We start from the raw sequence: 22,003 nt of genomic DNA, 5'->3' as shown, positions 1-22,003 counted from the left end.
TTTTTTTTTTTTGACAGTCTCGCTCTGTCACCCGAGCTGGAGTGCAGTGGTGCCATCTCGGCCTCCCGGGTTCACGCCATTCTCCCGCCTCAGCCTCTGGAGTAGCTGGGACAACAGGCGCCTGCCACCACGCCCGGCTAATTTTATTTTTGTATTTTTAGTAGAGACGGGGTTTCACTGTGTTAGCCAAGATGGTCTCGATCTCCTGACCTCGTGATCCGCCCACCTCGGCCTCCCAAAGTACTGGGATTACAGGCGTGAGCCGCCGCACCCAGCCCAATGTCTGTTTTTATAACCACATTTTTAACCCTTAAACATTAGGAACCAAGTTTTAAGAAACTGGTAGCTGTAACTGGATCTATACTTTGATCAACAGATACTGAATTGATAATGCTATTACGAGACTATTCTCAGTTCAAAATTTTCATGTTGGTTCTAACTAATAATAAACATTGATATCGGAGGTGGTTTCTTCTTAGAGACTAAAAAAAAAGTTAACTAATTAATTCCCACAGTACCTTGCTGAAGTAACACCATTCTCTCTAGTTTGTCCCTAGAGAAGCTGAGGTAGAGACACTGAGTATATTGACACGGCATAAAGTGAAATAGAGATGAAATCAGTGCATTTCTTTGGTCTATAAAATGAACAATTTAGGTGTTTTGGCCTGCGGTAGCTTTTCAGTTTTGAATTATCCAAATGAAGTTTTACTTTCATTAAGGCATCAAATTACATCCATCTACCGCCCTCCATTTGACTATATAAATACAGGTAAGTTAGCGGTTTTTAAAATTTTTTTTATTTTTTATTTTTTGAGACAGAGTCTCACTATGTTGCCAAGACTGGAGTGCAGTGACGTGATCACAGCTCACTGCAGCCTCGACCTTCCCGGGCTCAGGTGATCCTCCCACTTCAGCCTCCTAAGTCACCAGGACTACAGGTGCACGCCACCATGCCTGGTTAATTTTTTGTATTTTTAGTAGAAATGGGGTTTTGCCATGTTGCCCAGGCTGGTCTCAAACTCCTGGGCTCAAGCAATCCACATGCCTCAGCCTCCTAAAGTGCTGGGATTACAGGCATGAGCCACCACGCCTGGCTGAGCTGCTATATTGTTATGAATTATTTATTCATTCAATGAATGTTTACTGAGCACTTACTGTGTATCAGACACTCTGCTAAGTGCTTTTTACATTCTAGCTCCAATCAGCAACATAACCCTACAAGGAAGACACTACTATTCCACCTTACAGCTGAGGGCTCTGAAGTTTAGCAAGTAGGGTTGCCAGATTTTGCAAATAAAAATACAGGACACCCAGTTAAATTTAAATTTCAGATAAACAACAAATAATATTTTGCATAAATACATCCCAAAAGAAAATTACACATGATTTAACTGGATACCCTCAATTTATCAGGGTAATTTGATCACCTTTTAACTGAGTGTCCCTGATACAACCTGTCAGGGAAGTTAAATAACCACCTTAAGGAGCTGAGATTGAAACCCAGATCTGTCTTTCTGGCTTGTGTTCTTTCACCTCATCAGTTCCCTTTCAGGACAGACACTCAGAAAGAACATATTGAAGTTATAATGAAAAGTTGGCCAAGCAATGAAAATGCAAAGATTAGCATAAAGAGCTATGCAGTAAAAACACAACAGAAATAAAGCTGCATGTTTTTAAAGGCATCCGAAGAGTTCCTGGATATAAATTTCCCAAACCAACATGGCTTGACCCCTCTGATGCTGACTGTGAGAGATGTGGACCTATTTGAGAGTCTTGACATGTTAACAGTGTACAGACCTGTGGAAGTTCTGTCCCAGCTCCTAAGGCATCATGCGTGAGTACGAGCAGTCAGCCCAGCCGAAGGGTGTCTATTCCATTGTTATTTATAGAACTCACATGTAAACCGAGACACATAGCTTCTTTTTTTCCCTTTCCCTCCCTCCCTTCTCTCTCCCTCCCTTCCTTTCTTCCTTCCTTCCTTTTCTTTTTTTTTCTTTCTTTCTCTTTCCTTCCTCCTTTCCTTCCTTCCTTCCTTCCTTCTTTCCTTCCTTCCTCTCTTTCTTTCTTTCTTTCCTCTTTTTTTTTTTTTTTTTTTTTTTTTTTTACAGGCTCTGTTGCCCATGCTGGAATGCAGTGGTGCAATCATAGCTCACTGTGACCTCAAACTCCTGGGCTCAATGGATCCTCCTGCCTCAGCCTTTCGAGTAGCTAGAACTACAGGCACATACCACTATGCCCGGCTAATTTTTAATTTTTTGTGGAGATGAAGTCTCACTATATTGCCCACGCTAGTCTCAAACTTCTGCCCTCAAGCTACTCTCCCATCTTGGCCTCCCAAAGTGCAGGGATTCCAGGCTGTTTTCTACTATATATACCAAAATGCATGCGCACCATCATAGAAGTGACTTCACAGTGACAAAGTGATGTGCAGTTTTTAAAATTTGCTACCTATTATTCTTATGATATCCAGCTGTTTGTTTCATTTCTTGAAATGAGTAGTGTTTTAGTAGTTACTGGGAATGTCAAATAATTCTTGAGTATCCAGCTCGCTACCCCCAAGATGTTACTAATTATTTCAGAAAACACTGTCAATGTCTGAAAAGTAATTTATAATAGTGTTTTCAAGTTATCTTAAAATTACTATATGTCAAATGCTCTTTTAGGAGGGGGGAGATAAACAATGAACTTTTTTTTTTTTAAATAAGAGGGTTAATAAGCAATCTCTCATGTTACAGTTTGCAGTTTCCTAAAGCTGTTACTTAGTTATCTTGTCATCAAATAAGAACAGATGGCCTGAGCTCTTTCTCAGCATTTCATATGAATTTTATTTTGAAAAAAAAAAGGAGGGAGCTTCAAGAACAAAATTATAGTCAAGAACACAAGATATTGTAAAAGGATCAGTTAGTATAATGGAATGAAAAGGGAATTTTGAAGCTACTTCAGACTAGTGTTGAGAAATAGTTTGGCCGATTGATGAAAGTGAAGATTCCTGGATATCATCCCAGAGATGTTCAGTAGGTCTGGATTGGGGTCCAGAATACCAGAAATCAAGGTATGCCACTTGGAGACACCCTAATCTAGGCAGATGAGGAGAGGTCCCAATGAGTTTACCTTTACTTGTTTTTATGCATCCTTAAATAATTATAAAAATTTTTGTCCAAAGTTGGGAATTCTCTGCAAATATGTTAAGTGGCTTGCTTAAAGTCACACATCAAGGTAGTGGCAACCCCAATTTTCAGTCCTATGCTATTTCTTTTGAATTACAATCTTTGATGAAGAAAAGTCCATAAGAGAATATTACTGTGGCTCAGGACACATTACCCTGTCCCACAGCAACGAAGAGATTCAAATTCAAAGATTTTAGAATAGAGACCATGATCAACTTGCTCCTTGTCCTAGAATAGGACAAGTAAAGCAAGTTTCATCATTGTTCCCCTCACTATAGTCTATTAATGGGATTCTCATCATTTGACTTTGGATTTCTCTGAGCTGATGTCTAATGCAAGTGTTCAGTACAACATAGAGAGGAGAAGAAGAGACTTGTGCTGTTGTAAATGGTCCTAAGATCAGCCACTTGGGCTTACCAACCACAAGGCCAAGTAAAGAGGAATGAAAAGGTCATGTAGAGAGGCACACTGTGGTTTTTATGACAAGATTGCTCCACTCAACCAAGAGACCATGAAATAAAAGTATCAGCTTAATTTTAAAGAGAAGATTCTATGCCATTCCACCATTTTGAATCATAAAAGAGCTAGCTGTTAGCATTAGAAAAAAGAAATATCGAGAAAGTCAGCAGTTAGCTTAATTATTGAAAAGAAAAAAAATCAAGTGAGATATTTGGAATGATAAGACAATCATTTATCAAAATGTTTTTATCCTTATGACTCATTGAAAAAATTTAAAAGTGTGAAAAAAAAACCCAACAAAAGATGTTTTTATCTTTACTTGATTTTATGCACCCTCAAAGAATTATAAAAATTGTGTCCAAAGTTGGGAATTCTCTGCAAATCTTAGAATGTTTTTAGAATGGGGATGGGAATAAAGATATACAGCAAATTCCTTTCATTTAAAATCTTGGAAAATTGTCATCATCTATTCATACATTTTGAAATAATTATTATTATCCCCAAACTACGTAAGATTACTTTTTATTTATTTGATGTAAATGTTTGCCCTTTCATATTAGTTTTCTTTTTTCAACAGATTCAACTAAATAAACTTTAATGTTGATTCTGTTCTTCCTAGAGATCCTAAACTTTGTGATTTTAGTGGAAAATCAGCGATACATTATGTGTCACAAATAGAAAGTTCAAAGAAACAGAAGCTTTTGGACATTTTAATGAGTTCTATGCCAAAACCAGGTAAATACTTTCACTCCACGTGCATAATTTCCCAACCCAAAAATTCCTGTTAGAACTCTTTCTTTTTCTACATCTGTTTGATGGATCCATTTAAAGAAATCAAGTCCACGGCTATTTATGGAGCAGTGACTCTGTACAAGGCCCATGACTAGGTGCTCTGGGGGATGCAAAGAAGTCTAATGCAAGGTTTAAACTTTTGAAAATATACAGCATGGTCAGGGACACATCACATAAGTCAGAGAGAAAGAGCTTGCTGTAAACTTGAAAGGGGAAGAAGGACTTATAGTGGTTCTTGAAGGCTGGATAACTGTGGGAAGGTTTGATATAGGTGGGAAAAGAGTCCAATCAAAGACATAGAAACAGCCACAGCAAGAAGTATAATGAAAAGTGTGCCACTGAGCAGCGTGTGACTTTGTGAAAGCTGCCTGACTTTATTGTTTGATTCGCTTTCTGTTTGAAGCTTCGGGGGCAGAGGACAAAGCTATACCTAAGAATGTTTCATGAAAGAGGTGAGACTTGATCTGACCCTTGAAAAAAGGATGCAATTTGATTTTGTGGAGCAGAGGCCCCTTGCTGGGAGTGAGCATGGCTTATCCCAGGGGCAAACAAGAAACTAGAACTGAAAGTTCATGTCAGGGAAAAGAGAAACAAAAGGTCAGATACATAAAGAAACTGGGTCCATGGAGGGGAGAGCCTTAGATGTCAGGCTGAAGGACATCACTTTTTTTAAAAATAAAACAGACACTAAAGAAGTTTAAGCCAGAGAATGATCAAGGCCATGCTTTAGGAATATTAACCTGTTCCTATCATGTTGGATACATCTGAGGGAAAAGGCAGGGATCTCTATTAAGAAATTATAGAAGTGCCTATATGTGTGGTGGTAAGAACTAGGGAGTGAGTCCTTGGGTGGGGCGTGAGATTGACAGATGCTGGGAGTGGTGGATCTAGGAGACATTGTGGAAGAACAATTCACAGAACTGTGAGATGTGATGTTGACAGCGGAGACGCAGAGACAAAGGTTGAGTCAAAGATGACTAAATTTTAAGGCCTGTAAAGTACGGATGATGGAAATACAACCAACAAAATGGGAGCACATTGGGACTTTTCAAGTAGCAAGTTTCTGTAGGACTGGGCTTGTGGGAAAGGACCGGTTAAAAGGCTAGTTTGGGAGTTCTCTACAGAGAGGAGATTGTGAGGACATGGTGGTGGGTGAGGTTGTTCAGGGACTGATGAGAGTGAGAAAATTGCAGAGGGCTGAGCTGAGGAGGTGCACATACAGATAGAGAGGAGTGGTACGGACATCAGGACTCAGGAAGTGAGAGGAGGAGGAGGGGGAGAATCAGAAGAGGGTTGCAGGAAGAAAGGAGCAGGAAACAATGTTAAATTGGAAAAGAGATTACAAAGCAGATCTGGTAAGGATGTGAGACGTTTCAATGGCAGGATGTAGGCAGAAGATAGATTGCAGAGAGTAAAGCAGGAAAATATGGTGAAGAAATGGAAGGTCTGGGTATAGGTCACTTGTTCAATTTTGTCTCCACTGCAAGATAAGCAGAGGAGCCACTGAAAGAGGGAGTTTTTGTTGAAAGAAGCCAATGCTTATTTGAAGAAGCCAGGATAGCAGGAGGGGATGTCCCTAGGGTACAAACTGGGAATCTGCTGTTTGGTGTTAGGAACTCTGTCCATTTAATGTGGCTTTAATCACTAGATTAGAAGTGTGCTCAGAGGAGCTGAGTGTCTTTGTCCTGGGCAACTGTAGAGCAAATGTGATTTCCAGCTCATCATTAGGGTTTCTCTTAGCAACTTTGCCTACCACAAACCATTACTCCCAAACATTTGAAGTGGTAACTCTTGATTACTATTAATTTAACTTCATGATTCACTCCCTTCTACAAACTAAAGAAGAAAGTTTGAGCGATCTAAATTTTTTAAATTATAGGATGGTCTGTAAGGCCCTGTATTGCTCTGATTTCCGTTGTTAGCCAAATTGTGCAGAAATTATCCTCAATCCCCAAGAAATAACTTCAGGGGCTTCAGGGCAGTGCACAGATTCAGAGAAAGAAAATCCAATATCGATTGAGCTGGCACTAAGTCTTCAGTACCCTGAAAAATACATGGAAGTTTTTCAGGGTTTAGTTGGAAGAGTCCAAGAAGCGTCTCCTAATCTTCCACCAATAGAAGCCCGTAATGATGGGACATCCTCAGGAAACATGGAAGACAGATGTCCTTCCTCTGCACAGCTCTGGAGAAGAGGGTCCCCTAACCTTGAACTGCTGACAGCTTTAATGGTTAAAAAGTTCTTACTCATGTCCCAGCACCCTACAGAGGGTTTTGCAATGACGATGTAGACATTAAGTATGAGGTAACTGGATTTAAGTTTAACTAAAATCTGACTCTTGTAAAGTTTTAATTTCTCATACAGCTTAAAATTTAGTGGGTACTCAGATCAGAAAGGATGATTGATTCATCCTAACTCTCTAAAAAATTTCACTTGCTCAAAATCTCAAAGTACCTGTTTGATTTTTTTGTCCTTATGCAATAGCAGTTACCATCAAAGCCTTTAAAAAAATAGTAAGTGATCCACTCTGTGGACTCTTGTCTTCACATCCCTTCTTGTGAAAATTAGTGCCAGAAGCTTCATCAGGATCCCAGACCACTATTTCAGGAAAATGTTTGACAAAATGGAGCTGATTTTAGAACATAGAGCTAGATCTTCCTTTGAAATTGCTGGAGATGAATCTTATCAAAACGTACTATTATGTTTCTTTTGATAGAAAGACATGCTGAGTCATTGCTTGACATTTGTCATGATACAAGCTCTTCTCCAACTGATATGATGATAGTTACCAAAAATCAAAACATCATCTTGCAAAGCATCAGCAGCAGTGAGGTAAGAGCCTCCCTTTAAAGAAACAACAGACAGCCTACTCCATCTACTACTTTATTTGTGCTGCTTGAATACTTCATAACAATCATATATTACAATTTTATTTTTAAGTGTAATCCTAAAAAAACACATTTGGTAAGACGCTCTTCTGAAAGTTTAATCTCTGAGCAGTAATTAGCTAGTAAACTCCGAGACTCATGCATAAGATGTGTGTGTACGTGTGTGTGTATGTGTGTGTGTGTCTTAGTTCTGGCTGCTATCACAAAGTACCATAGATTGGGTAGCTTATAAACAGAAATTTATTTCTTACAGTTTGGGAGTCTGGAAGTCTGAGATCAGGGTCCCAGCAGGTTTGAGTCGGGTGAGGGCTGCCTTCTGGACTGCAGATTGCCAACCTCTCATATGCTCACTTGATGGAGAGACAGCTAGCTAGTGCTCTGGGGTCCCTTTTATAAGAGGCACTAATCCCAGCATGAGGACTCTACTTTCTTTTTTCTTTTCTCTTTTTTTTGAGATGGAGTTTTGCTCTGTCGCCCAGGCTGGAGTGCAGTGGCACGATCTCAGCTCACTGCAAGCTCCACCTCCTGGGTTCATGCCATTCTCCTGCCTCAGCCTCCCAAGTAGCTGAGACTACAGGCGCCCGCCACCATGCCCGGCTAATTTTTTGTATTTTTAGTAGAGATGGGGTTTCACCATGTTCGCCAGGATGGTCTCGATCTCCTGACCTCGTGATCCACCTGCCTCGGCCTCCCAAAGTGCTGAGATTACACGAGCCACCGTGCCCGGCTGAGGACTCTACTTTCATAACCTACATCCCAAAGGCCCTACCTCCTACTGCCATCGCTTTGGTAGTTAAGATTTCAACATATAAATTTTGGTGGGACACAAATATTCGGTTCTTTACTCTGGGTGTGCATGCACACACACGCGCGTGCGCATGTGTCTGTGTGTTTGTGTGTGTCTCCAATACCGCAGAAGATTGTTTCAGCTGAATCCATACTAAATGATCAAATGTACCTTCCTTTTATATACATTAATATTGAAAAGAAAGTCTAGGCTGGCCGTGGTGGTTCACACCTTGTATTAGTCCATTTCACACTGCTATAAAGATACTACCTGAGACTGTGTAATTTATAAACAAAAGAGGTTTAATTGACTCAGAGTTCCACATGGCTGGGGAGGCCCCAGGAAACTTACAATCATGGTGGGAGGCAAAGGGGAAGCAGGCACATCTTCACAAGGTGGTAGGAGAGATAGAAAGAGTGCAGGGGAAACTGCCACTTTCAAAACCATCAGATCTCGTGAGAACTCCCTCACTATCATGAGAACAGTATGGGGGAAACCGCCCCCATGATCAATCACCTTCTACAAAGCCCCTCCCTTGACATGTGGGGATTACAATTCAAGATGAGATTTGCTGGGGGACACAGAACCAAATCATATCACACCTGTAATTCCAGCACTTTGTGAGGTTGAGGATTTCTTGAGGCCAGGAGTTCTGCACTGGCCTGAGCAACAAAAAGAGATCTCATCTCTACTAAAAATAAAAAAATTAGCTGGTCATGATGGCACACACCTGTAGTCCCAGCTACTTGGGAGGCTGAGGTGGAGGAATCATTTGAGCCCAGGAGTTTTATTTTTTTTTATTTTTTTTATTTTTTGAGACGGAGTCTTGCTCTGTAGCCCGGGCTGGAGTGCAGTGGCCGGATCTCAGCTCACTGCAAGCTCCGCCTCCCAGGTTCACGCCATTCTCCTGCCTCAGCCTCCGGAGTAGCTGGGACTACAGGCGCCCGCCACCTCGCCCGGCTAGTTTTTTGTATTTTTAGTAGAGACGGGGTTTCACCGTGTTAGCCAGGATGGTCTCGATCTCCTGACCTCGTGATCCGCCCATCTCGGCCTCCCTAAGTGCTGGGATTACAGGCTTGAGCCACCGCGCCCGGCGAGCCCAGGAGTTTTAGACCACAGTGAGCTATGATTGCACCGCTGCACTCTAGCCTGGGTGAGAGCAAGACCCTGTCTCAATTTTTTTAAAAAGGAAAAGACAGTCAGGCACGGCGGCTCATGCCTGTAATCCCAGTACTTTGAGAGGCCAAGGTGGGTGGATCACCTGAGGTCAGGAGTTCAAGACCAACCTGACCAACATGGTGAAAGCCCATCTTTACTAAAAATACAAAAAATTATCCAGGCATGGTGGTGGACACCTGTAATCCCAGCTACTAGGGAGGCTAAGGCAGGAGAATCACTTGAACCAGGGAGGCAGAGGTTGCAGTGAGCCAAGACTGTGCCATTGCACTCCAGCCTGCGCAACAAGAGCAAAACTCCATCTCAAAAAAAAAAAAAAAAAAAAAAGGAAAACAAAAGGAGATCATTAACCTGATCATATCAAACCCATCATAGGGTACCAAAAAGGAGGTGCCTCCTCGTGGCCCTGGTTATCATCCTGCCTGTGATGAATGACTTTACAAAAAATCCCCTGTAGTACAGTAACAGTATTAGTAACAAACATTGCAGCCCATAGAAAACTGTGGAATGAGACCCAAGATGTACAACAAACTGGCAACAGTGGTTGCCTACAGAGAGAGAACTGGAGATGCAATTTGCACTGTGTACTCATTTGTACCTTTTGAATGTTTATAAAAATTAACATATCCCAAATCAATATACTACTACTCTATATTTTATTGCTTAAAAAAAAAAAAGTCCAAAAAGTCGTTTATTTATTTTGAGATTGAGGTCTCATTCTGCTGCCCAGGCTGAAGTGCCCTGGCATAAACATGGCTCACTGGAGCCTCAATCTCCCAGGCTCAAGCAATCCTCCTACCTCAGCCTCCTGACTACTGGGACTACAGGCACACACCACCCGCTAATTTTTTAAACTTTTTGAAGAGATTGGGTCTCACTATGTTGCCCAGGCTAGTCTCGAACTCCTGGCCTCAAGCAATCCTCTTGCCTCGGCCTCCCAAAGTAGTGGGATTACAGGCATGAGCCACCATGCCTGGCCCCATTGCCCATTTTCTAATTGGATTATTTGCTTTCTAACTGATAGGTTTGGAGAAGTCTTTATATATTCTAGGTATATGCTTCATAAAATATTTTCTCCTAGTCAAGAAAATTATTTGACTTGTTTTTTCATCCTTTTAAATGTTTTATTAAAAAGAAGTTTTAAATTTTGATAAAAAACGACTCATCCATTTTTTTCTTTATGGATCATGATTTTTGTGACTAAGAATTGTTCACCCAAGCCTAGGTCACAATTTTATCCTATGCTCTCTTCTAAAAGAGTTATAGTTTCACATTTTACGTTTAGATCCATAATGCAATTTGAGTTTTTTTTCCTTTTTTTTTTGAGATGGAGTGTCTCACTTCTGTCACTCAGGCTGGAGTGCAGTGGCATGATCTCTGCTCACTGCAACGTCTGCCTCCCAAGCAATTTTCCCATCTCAGCCTCCTGACTAGCTGGGATTACAGGTGCCCGCCACCACGCCTGGCTAATTTTCGTATTTTTAGTAGAGACAGGGTTTCACCATGTTGGCCAGGCTAGTCTCACATTCCTGAACTCAGGTGATCCACCTGCCTTGGTTTCTCAAAGTGTTGGGATTACAGGCGTGAGCCACCAGCCCAGCGGAATTTGAGTTAATTTTTACAAAGTACAAGATTTAGGTTGAGGTACATATTTTTGCCTGTTGTTCCTCTATAATTTGTTGAAAAGACCATACTTCCTCCACTGATTTACTTTCACATCTTTGTAAAAAAAGAAAGAAAGAAAAAGAAAAAAGATCTGGGCCAGGTGCAGTGGCTCATGCCTGTACTCCCAGCACTCTGGGAGGCCAAGACAAGAGGATCACTTGGGGCCAGGAGTTTGAAACCAGCTTAGACAACATAGCAAGACCCTGTCTCTACAAGAAATTTTAAAAATTAGCTGGGCATGGTGGTGCATACCTGTAGTCCTAGCTACTCAGGAGGCTGAGGCAGAATAATCGCTTGAGCCCAGGAAATTGAGGCCTCAGTGAGCCAAGACCATGCCACTACTCTCCAGCCTGGCCAACAGTGAGAGGCCTAATCCCTTAAAAAAAATATATGTTGAACTTCTTTTTTCTTCAATTAAACTACTATCAATTATTATTATTATTTTTTTCTTTTTTTCACTCTTGTCACCCAGCCTGCTGGAGTGGAATGATTTGATCTCAGCTCACTGCAACCTCTGCCTCCCGGGTTCAAGCGATTCTCCTAATTCAGCCTCCCGAGTAGCTGGGATTATAGGCATGGGCCACAATGCCCGGCTAATTTTGTATTTTTCGTAGAGATGGGGTTTCTCTATGTTGGTCGGGCTGTTCTTGAACTCCCGATCTCAGGTGATCTGCCCACCTCGGCCTCCCAAAGTTCTGGGATTACAGGCATGAGCCACCGTGCCCAGCCTAAACTACTATCAATTCTAAGATGTGTATTTTTGTGTTTTAACCTCTTTGAAGTCAGACATCTTACAACTGTCACTGTCAAATTGGTACTGTTTTGTCATTTTTAGTGGTACATAAAACAACAGTGTAGCTTTTAATCAGGGACATCTTTGATTTAGTGAAACATGGTAGGATACATTGCTAAACCCAAATCACAATATAAGATGTCAGAATGTGGATAGAGAAGTGAGAAATGATTTTGCAGCATGGAGAATGGTAAAACTTAATTGTCCAGAGAAAGGATATTAATGAGAATCAAGATGATGTACTGCAAAGAACCGTGGAAAAGCCCAGGAATTAGAGGCACCAGGTACTGCACAAGTTGGGAGTTAGCATGAGGTTGAAAAAAAAGAGGGTTTCGTTGAAAATGTATATAAGGAGCAGAGAGATCCCCAACATTCTACTTCCACTCTATGTAACTACACCACTTACTCCTTCCCCACCCTCACAGAAGGCAGGAAGATTTGGTGGAAGATTATTTGAGCTGGAGGAATTCTGGACTTAGTAACAACATACAAGGTGAAAGATGGGAATCCGGTCTCAACCTGGAGGCTTAAGTCTGAACATTGACAGAGATATTGCTTCCGTGTTCCTTCCCCACCTAGCTCCCATATGGCCAGCAGCCCATTTATACTACTAAGCCAAAAGACTGGAAGATTCTCTTCTGGAGATTTAATAACCCCAGAAAATAGACCTACTAATACTGACACTTTTAAGTTCCCTGAAACAAAAGCATTTCACTATCAGATCAACCCAGCGAAGCCCACCAACAGGTAAATAGCAACATACACAGAGAACTTCTAGTCATATTTTTAGTGTCTCTTTCTTAATATGAAGAGTCAAGATAGCCAAGGGTCACCAGGTATTTGAGGAAAACCTCTGATATGAAAAGTAGCATCAAAACAACAAGGAATGCAGATGAAATCAGGAGCACAGAGAAATGAAGGGGAAGAAATAGTTTTAAAGGGAGGAGATAAAAAAAAAGAAAAAAAAGAAAAAAAATGCTATCAGAACCAAATGATATGAGTTTTCAAGTTTAAAGCACCCATCACTGCAGGACAGTGACTAAGTAAATTACCCTAAAGTATTGTGAACTTTTAAAGCACTGAGGCTACAAGAGGATCTTGAAAGTTTTCAGAGAAAGAGAGATAATATAAAGGATAGGAAACTAGAATGGCACCAGATGTCTTAAAAATACCATTGGAAGCTACAAATATATGGAGCTACAAATATATGGAGCAATAAAAGACCTCTACACTGGAAGTAATAAAGTATTGCTGAAAATTTTAAGAAGACTTAAATAAATAGAATGATGTAACATGTTAGTGGATTGGAAAATTTAATTTTATAAAGGTGTCAATTCTGCCAAATTAGTTTGCAGATTCAACACAGTCCCATTCAAAACCTATCAGGTGTGTGTGTGTGTGTGCGTGTGTGTGTGTGTGTGTGTGTGTAAATTAACAAGCTGATTCTAAATTGATATAGAAAGGCAAAAGGCCAAGAACAGTGAGGGCAATATTGAAGGAGAACAAAGTTGGAAGATTTAGGCTACCAGATATCAAGTCCTATTATAAAGCTAAATCAATTAAGGCAGTGTGATATTGATAGAAATATAGATACATTCAGTACCTGATATATGACAAAGTTCACACTGCAGTGAAATAGGGGAAAGAATTTTCAATACATGGTTCTGGGTTGCATAGATAGCCATACAGAAAACAATACGTACGTTGACCCCTACCTCACACCATACACAAAATCAATTCCACATTCATTGGAATTTAAAATGTGAAACGTAACAGCTCACTGCAGTCTAGCATTCCTGGGCCCAAGCAAAACTGCTTCAGCCTCCTGAGTAGCTGGGACTACAGACACATGCCACCATTCCTGGCTAATTTTTTAAAGTTTGTTATTGGTAGAGATGGGGTCTTGCTTTGTTGCCCAGGCTGTTCTTGAACTACTGGCTTCAAACGATGTCCCTGCCTCATCCTCCCAAAGTGCTGGCATTATAGATGTGAGCCATTGTGCCTGACCACACTAACACTTTTGAAAGAAAATGTAAGATAAAATCTTTGTGACCTTGGAGCTGGCAACAATTTTTACAACAAAACACACACAAAATGCTTGCCATAAAAGAAAAGTTAATTAAATGGACTATATTAAATGAAGCATTTCTTTTTATCTAAAGACATCATGAAGATAATAATAAGCAACTCATAAAGTGAGAAAAGATACTTACAATGTATGTATCTGACAAAGGACCTGCATTCAGAAAACATTTTAAAACTCCCACAAATTAGGAACAGATAGCTAATAGAAAGTGGGCAAAAACTTGATCAGACACTTAGCAAAAACAGATGTCTAAATGGGCAATAAAATATATTAAAAGATGCTGAGCTTTCAGTCATTGGATAAATGTAATTTTAAACTACAATGTGATAACACTGCACATCCACAGAATGATTACAATTTTAAAAGTTGGGAAATATCAAGAGTTGACAAGGATATAGAGCAACCAGAACTCTCATGCACTCCTGATGGGAGAATGAAATGTTAGAATAATTTAGAAAGCTGTCTTTTAGTGTCTGTTAAAGAGAAATATATGCATACTCCATAATCCAGCAATTCTGCTCCTAAGTACATACCTAACAGAAATGCATCATATGTTTACCATAAGCTACATATTATAATGATCATAGCAGCATTATTATAATAGCCCCCAAATGGAAACTACTTAAGTGCCTATCAAGAATAAAAAGGATACATAAATTTTGGTATATTCACATAGTGTAAAACTACACATAAATGAGAATGAGAATGAATGATCTAAAATTACATGCAACAATACAGATCAATCTCACAAATACGTTGTTGAGCAAAAGAAGCCAGACATAAATTAAATCCTATATGGGTCTATTTATATAAAAACAAAAGGAGGAATAACAAATCTATGGCGTTAGAATTCAAAATAGCACTTGCATGAGAGTGTTCTTTGGGGATATTGGTAGTGTTCTTTTATTTGATCTGGGTCCTGGACACATAAATGTGTTTGGTTTATTAACATTAATCTATACACATATGGTAAGTGAACTTTTCTGAATGTATGCTATACTAAAATCAAAAGTAACGGAAAAGGGGTGGAGTAGGGAATGTCTTCAAATATCTGACACACACAAAAAAGAATATGGTTTTCAGCCAGGCATAGCTGTGGACACCTGTACCTGTGGTCCCAGCTACTCAGGAGGCTGAGATGGGAGGATCACTTGAGCCCAGAAGTTTAAGACCAGCCTGGACAACATAGCTTTTTTTTTTTCTTTTCTTTTATTCTTTTTTGAGGACAGGGTCTCACCCTGTCACCTAGGCTGGGATGCAGTGGCCAGTGGCACGATCACAGCTTACTGCAACCTCTGCCTCCCAGGCTCCAGCAATCCTCCCACCTCAGCCTCCTAAGTAGCTGGGACTACAGGCGTGCTCCACTGTGCTCAGATAATTTTTGCGTTTTTTTGTAGAGATGGGGTTTCACCATGTTGTCCAGGTTGATCTCGAACTCCTGCCCTGAAGTGATCTGCCCACCTCGGCTTCCCAAAGTGCTGGGATTACAGGTGTGAACCACTGGCCCAGCTGAAGATGGTTTTCAAACTAGGATTCTATGCCCAAACAAACTCTCAGTTAAGCATTAGAGTTGAATAAAGACATTTTTTCAGACACAGAAATCTCAAACATCTTACTTCTGATACACCTTTTAAGGAAGCTACTAAGTGCTCTATTAAATTGAGAAAGTAAATAAAGAAAGAGGAAAAAATAGGATCTATGACTCAGGGGATCAAGAGAGAGGAGGGAATCATTGGTATAATGAAGAAGGCAGGATCAGGACTTCAGCTATGTAGCAAGTCTAGAAAACAAAGAGCTCAGATGATTGGGGGATTGGGATGGGGGCAGGGAGCAGGACAGAGGAGGGAAACAGAACAGATATATTGTCTGATAAATTTCATCAAGTGGAGAGACCATTGTAGGTTGGGAAGATGTAGGCATTTAATAAAAAGACGTAAGAGAGTAAATAAAATAAACCAACTAAAAATTTAAAAAAATAAGGAATGAGGGGAAGGAAGGATGAATAGGCAGAGTAAAGAAGATTTTTATGGCACTGAAACTACTCTGTATGATTCTAATGGTGGATACAGGTCATTATACATTTGTTCAAATCCATAGAATGTACAACACCAGGAGTGAACCTTAATGTTAACTATGGACAGCCGTAACAAATGTACCACTCTGGGTGAGGCTGTGCATGTGTGGGAGCACGGGGTATATGGGAAATCTCTATACCTTCCTCCTTTTTTTTTTTTTTTTTTTTTTTTTGAGATGGAGTCTCACTCTGTCACCCAGGCTGGAGCACGATCTTGGCTCACTGCAACCTTCACCTCCTGGGTTCAAGTGATTCTCCTGCCTCAGCCACCCAAGTAGCTGGGATTGCAGGCATGCTCCACCACATCTGGCTAATCTTTGTATTTTTAGTAGAGACAGGGTTTCACCATGTTGGACAGGTTGGTCTCAAACCCTTGACCTTAGGTGATCCACCCACCTCTGCCTCCCAAAGTGTTAGGGTTACAGGCCACTGCACTCGGCCTATACCTTCCTTTTAGTTTCTCTGTGAACTTAAAACTGCCCTAAAAGTAAGGTCTATTTAACAAACAAACAAACAAGGGTTTGGGGGTTTGTTCAGGAAAAAAATATAGTTATACAAGAAAGAAAGCATAATCATACTACAGTACAATTGTACTACTACATAGTACAATAGTCTCATAATCATAATTAGCCATTGACTATTGATTTAACAACAAAGAAGGTAAATGTATTGGGAGGATGGAGGCAGGGCATAAGAACATTAAATTATTAACTACCATAATAAGTCAAGAGATGATGCCTCACTTTGATGAGTCAAGAGACAGCATGATAACTATGCAGAAATACGGAAGAAAATACCAAAAGAAACAGCTGAAAGTTTGGAAGTGGTTGCCTCTGAGGAAAAGGGTGACTGTTTTTCTTGGTATAAGTCTTTTACCATTATTTGATTTTTTTAAATATGCAGTTTAATTTTGATAAAAATTAAGTGAAAATTAAAAATAAAGAAATGGTTAAATCAAGACCTCTCTGGGACACGGGGTGGGATGAGCTACCACAGAAATGTTCCTTTTTCAATCCTATTCGAATATTTTAACTTTCTGCGTTTTTGACTTTTATAAGTAGTTTAGTCTGCTTCCTACCAAAGTAGAATTTAGTACCCTGGTTCCCAGCAAGGGAGTGATTCCCAGCCCCCACCCTTCCCACCCTAGGGGGTCATTTGACAATGTTTGCAGACATTTCGGTATCATTACTCGGGGAGAATGCAGCTGGCATCTAGTGAGTACAAGCCAGGGATGCTCCTAAACGTCCTACCAGGCACAGGACAGCCCCCACAGCCAAGAATTATCTCGTCTTGAATGTCAACAGTGCTGAGACTGAGAAATTTGCTAGGTTTTGTCACAATATTGAAGATTGCATTGTGTTTGGTTACTAACATTATGTAGTAATCAAAATAAAATACCTAGAGACAAATCTTTAAGATGTCATGCAAAAGATATTGATAAACAAAAACATACTTACTTTTATTTTTTATGGTCTATTTAAGCAACTTTCTTTTTAAAAGGACTAACTATATCACTTCATATGAATACATTGAAATAAATGTTTAAAAAATTTTTCGTAGAGACAGGGTCTCATTATGTTGCCCAGGCTGGTCTCAAACTCCTGGCCTCAGCCAGGTGTGGTGGCATGCACCTGTAGCCCCAACTACTTGGGAGGCTGAGGCAAGAGGATCACTCAAGCCCAGGACTTCAAAGTTACAGTGAACTATGATCACACCACTGCACTCCAGCCAGGATGACAGAGCGAGAGTCTGTTTCTAAAAAACAAACAAACAAACAACATCAAACTCCTGGTCTCGAGAGATTCTCCCACGTCTGTCTCCTAAAGTGCTGGGATTACAGGTGTGAGCCACTGTGCCTAATCAGTACATTTTTTAAGGCAACTTTAAATCTTTTTAAAAAAACTTTCGCTAGGTGTTTTTTCTTATTGTAGCGGAAATAAAGTTTAAACTCCTTTTTGAGCGAGAAGTGGACTTTTTTCCAGTACTGTATTTGCCTTTTCTTCCCTAGTGGTTTAACTGGGGTTTAAATCCCTTTCACTCTTTTCTTTAAATGAAAGCTTGGTTTTCTTTTTGGTTGTCTGAAATAGGTTTTTATAGTTTACAAATATAAGCAGCGGCCTCGCCTGTAGGACAGCTCCAGAGAGGCTCGTTATAGACTCGCCCGGTCATCTTTTTTCATCTGAGAAGAATCTTCTTTCAAAATTTTATTGTAGGCTGGACGTGGTGGCTCATGCCTGTAATCTCAGCACATGTGAGGCTGAAGTGGGATGATCCCTTGAGTCCAGGCATTTGAGACACTCCTGGGCAACATAATAAGACTTTGTCTCTACAAAAAGTTAAAAAATTAGCTGGTTATGGTGGCATGTACCTGTAGTTCCAGTTTACTTCCTGGAGGCTGTGGTGGGAGAATCACTTGAACCCAGGAGTTCGAGGCTGCAGTGAACTAAAATTGTGCCACTGCATTCCAGCCTCGGTGACAGAGCGAGATCCCGTGTCTCTAAAATATAAAAATAAAAAAATCTAATTACAGCTGATTTCTATCATGCCTTTACCATCTGTATGTTTGGTACGCTGTTGTCTGAAGGTTAGAATGCGATGCTCTATTTCTCATCCATCTATCAGCTCTCGTGGTGTTGTCAATGGTTTATGAAATCCATCTATGCTTGGGATTTGCTATTCTGGTGTTTTGTCTCTTTTACTCACTCCTAGGTGACACTATTTCAATTCTCCTCCTTGTGGCACCCAAGCACATCTTAAAGTCATCCCTGTTTAGCATTATAAAATAAGTTAGAAAATTCTGAGCTGTTTCTGTTTGAGTCTTCACTTCCATGATCACCTTCAAAGTAGATCTTATTCCCTACATCCTTTTTGATTGTGATACTGATGGTTTTTCAGTTTATTCCAGGGCATAATTTTTTGTCAGGTACTTATAGATATCACACATCTTTTATTATTATTTTTTCTATGCAAAACTTATCAATTAGGTTTGAGTATCCTTCCCCTTTATTTTGCTCATTAATTTTTTTTTTTCCTGGTTCTTGTTGAAATTCATTGTTTCAAACTTTTCATGCTAACAAGATCACAGAGTGGTTACAAGCTCTGGACCCAGATTTCAGAGTCTGGGTGTGAATTCTGGCTTTGCCACTGGCTAGCTGTGTGACCTCGTGTAAGCTACTTAACTTTTCTGGGCCTCAGGTATAAAATGAAGATAATAGATCCTAACTTTAGAGTTGTGAGGATTAAATTAGTTAACCCATTTATGCCTAGTGTTCCATTACTGGAATGCTGAGTTTGTGGGGGTTATTTATATCCCACTGCTCAAGGTCATCGCCAATGTCTGATTTTTCACACAAAAAAATGTGCAACCTCCGGCACAAATGGGTTAATACGTGTAAGGCATATAGAACAGTGTCTGTCACGATATATGTAAATGCTAGTCATCATTATGCATTTTGTAGGTGGGTACGACCACACTGCCGGCTTCCAACTTTTCCCACAGGACCAACTGACAAATGAACTGAGTAGTTGAGATTGACCACAGCTCTGTAATCAACATGGAAACTTGATGTGAGAACCAGTTGTATGTCTAACACTTCCAAATGAAGGCTGCTGTTTTCCCAAAGCTAGGCATAAAAATTTCATTGAATCACTGTAATTAGATGAAACGGTAGAAATGTATTTTGAGGTCTCTTAGTAGAAATGTGTTTTGAGGTCTCTTAGAGTGTTCTAGACTAAGGATCTACACAAAAACTATATATAATACTAAAAAAGAAAAATTCAAATGACCCATAAACATCTACAACTATCTCCAACTTTTCTATTAATCAAAGTATTCACATTCAAACAATAAGAAGAAGATCAATTCCATATATTACATTAAATATAATAAAATGAAAAGTCAGCCAAACGTGGTGGCAGGTGACTGTAATCCCAGCACTTTGGGAGGCAGAGGGAGGTAGATCAACTGAGATCAGGAGATCAAGACCAGCCTGGTCAACAGAGTGAAACCCATCTCTACTAAAAATACAAAAAAAAAAAAAAAAAAATTAGCCAGGCATGGTGGCAGGCACCTGTAACCCCAGCTACTTGGGAGGCTAAGGCAAGAGAATCACTTGAACCCGGAAGGTGGAGTTTGCAGTGAGCCGAGATTGCACCACAGCACTCCAGCCTGGGCAACAGAGCAAGACTCTGTCTCAAAAAATAAAAAATAAAATGAAAAGGGGCAGGGCATGGTGGTACATACTTGTAGTTCCAGCTACTCAGGAGGCTGAGGTGGGAGGATCACCTGAGCCCAGGAGTTCGAGGCTGCAGTGAGCCATGATAGTGCCACTGAATTCCAGCCTGGGTGACAGAGTGAAACATTTCCTCAAAACAATAATAATCATCATATAAACACCTGTGAAAAGAAGGGAAAACAATAATTAATTAATTAATTAATTAAATGAAAAGCCATGACGATAAGGGAGAAGATGTGATGTAGCACATTCATACACTGCTGCTGGATTTTAAATAGGGATAAACTTTTAAGGCAATATGTGTACAAAAAGCCAACTTTTTCATAGTCTTTGGATCAATAATTCCATATCTACGGATCTACTCTAAAGAAATAATGCAAAATTGATGTGTTAGTTGCAAATATTTAATAACACTATGTGTAAAAATGAAGAACTTAAAACGACCTACTAGGCATCATGGGACTTACATTGTAAGACTAATGGGGCTTATTAAAGAAGTACTATTGGCCGAGCGCAGTGGCTCACACCTGTAATCCCAGCACTTTAGGAGGCTGAGGCAGGCAGATCACAAGGTCAGGAGTTTGAGACCAGCCTGGCCAGCATGACAAAACCTTGTCTCCACTAAAAATACAAAAATTAGCCGGGCATGGTGGCAGGTGCCTATGGTCCCAGCTACTCAAGAGGCTGAGGCAGGAGAATCACTTGAACCCGGGAGGTGGAGGTTACAGTGAGCTGAGGTCACACCACTGCACTCCAGCCTGGGCAACAGAGCAAGACTCCATCTCAAAAAAAAAAAAAAAAAGTACTATTATGACCCTCTGATATTTGTTGAAGGAAAGAAATCTTAAATTCCATTAAAATGACATTTACTTAGTAAATTGCTTATGAATGTATGCTTAAGTGAAAAAGTCAGATACAAAAATTATATGATGCAAGTATATTTTTAAATACTTACGAGAAACACGAAGAAAATATGATTTCTATGTTAACTGTGTTTGCTCTTTGGTTGTCAGGTTATAGGTGATTTTTTAAAATCTTGCTTTAAAAAACACTTTTTTGTATTTTCATATGTTCTAGGAAGAATAAATCCCCCTTTGCGATTTGATAGGAAGGAGGAGGAATTTGCCAGATGATGGTAGAATTTTTGAAATACAGAGAAGAAGCAGCAGTGAAATTGACAACAGCCTAGATGCCGAGTGAACCCATCTGCCACTGAAAACCAGGACAGTCTGAGATAGGGCACCTGACTTTTGCCAGGAGATAGAAAATGCTTTAGAAAGTATTAATAAGGGTACAGTGGGGAGTAGGCAGGAAGGGGGATGGTTAATAGGTACAAAAAAAAAAATAGCTAGAAAGAATGAATAATCAACCCAATGAGAGAACAAAAAGAAAAAGAAAAGGAAAAGAAAGAATAAGACCTAGTATTTGATAGCACAACAGGGTGACTATAGTCAGTAATAATTTAATTGTATATTTAAAAATAACTAAAAGAGTATAATTGAATCATTTGTAACACAAAGGATAAATGCTTGATGTGTGATACCCCATTTACCCTGATGTCATTATTATGCATTGCATGCCTATATCAAAATACCTCCTGTACCCCATAAATATATATACCTACGTGCCCATAAAAATTAAACATTAAAAAACAATGTTTAAGTATAAACTACTGAATACAAGTAAGGTATGACAACTAAGTTGTTATGATTGAATACCTAAAATATTTTTAATGACTGTATAAATGGAGGGTTTTACCTCTGGATTTTTTTTTTTTTTGAGACAGGGTCTCACTCGGTTGCCCAGGCTGGAGTGCAGTGGTGCAATCATGGCTCACTGCAGCCTCAACCTCCTATGGCTCAAATGATCCTTGCACCTCAGCC

The 22,003-nt window shown here is 39.9% G+C and overlaps 1 protein-coding gene across 2 annotated transcripts in view; it reads left to right on the top strand.

The window, feature by feature from the left end:
- Window positions 1–22,003, top strand: part of MAP3K19 (mitogen-activated protein kinase kinase kinase 19) — an 82,147-nt gene that overhangs the window by 17,417 nt on the left and 42,727 nt on the right. For both annotated transcript variants that reach the window (XM_037988072.2, XM_037988070.2), the window contains exons 4-6: window positions 1,680–1,834; window positions 4,246–4,361; window positions 7,133–7,248. In XM_037988072.2, coding sequence (XP_037844000.2) covers window positions 1,680–1,834; window positions 4,246–4,361; window positions 7,133–7,248 — 387 coding nt within the window. The remainder of the gene's footprint in view (window positions 1–1,679; window positions 1,835–4,245; window positions 4,362–7,132; window positions 7,249–22,003) is intronic.

The sequence above is a fragment of the Chlorocebus sabaeus genome, chromosome 10 (assembly GCF_047675955.1).
Source record: "Chlorocebus sabaeus isolate Y175 chromosome 10, mChlSab1.0.hap1, whole genome shotgun sequence".
Classification (NCBI taxonomy): domain Eukaryota; kingdom Metazoa; phylum Chordata; class Mammalia; order Primates; family Cercopithecidae; genus Chlorocebus; species Chlorocebus sabaeus.
The sequence above is the reverse complement of the archived record's forward strand: the minus strand, read 5'-3'. Positions and strand labels throughout refer to the sequence as shown.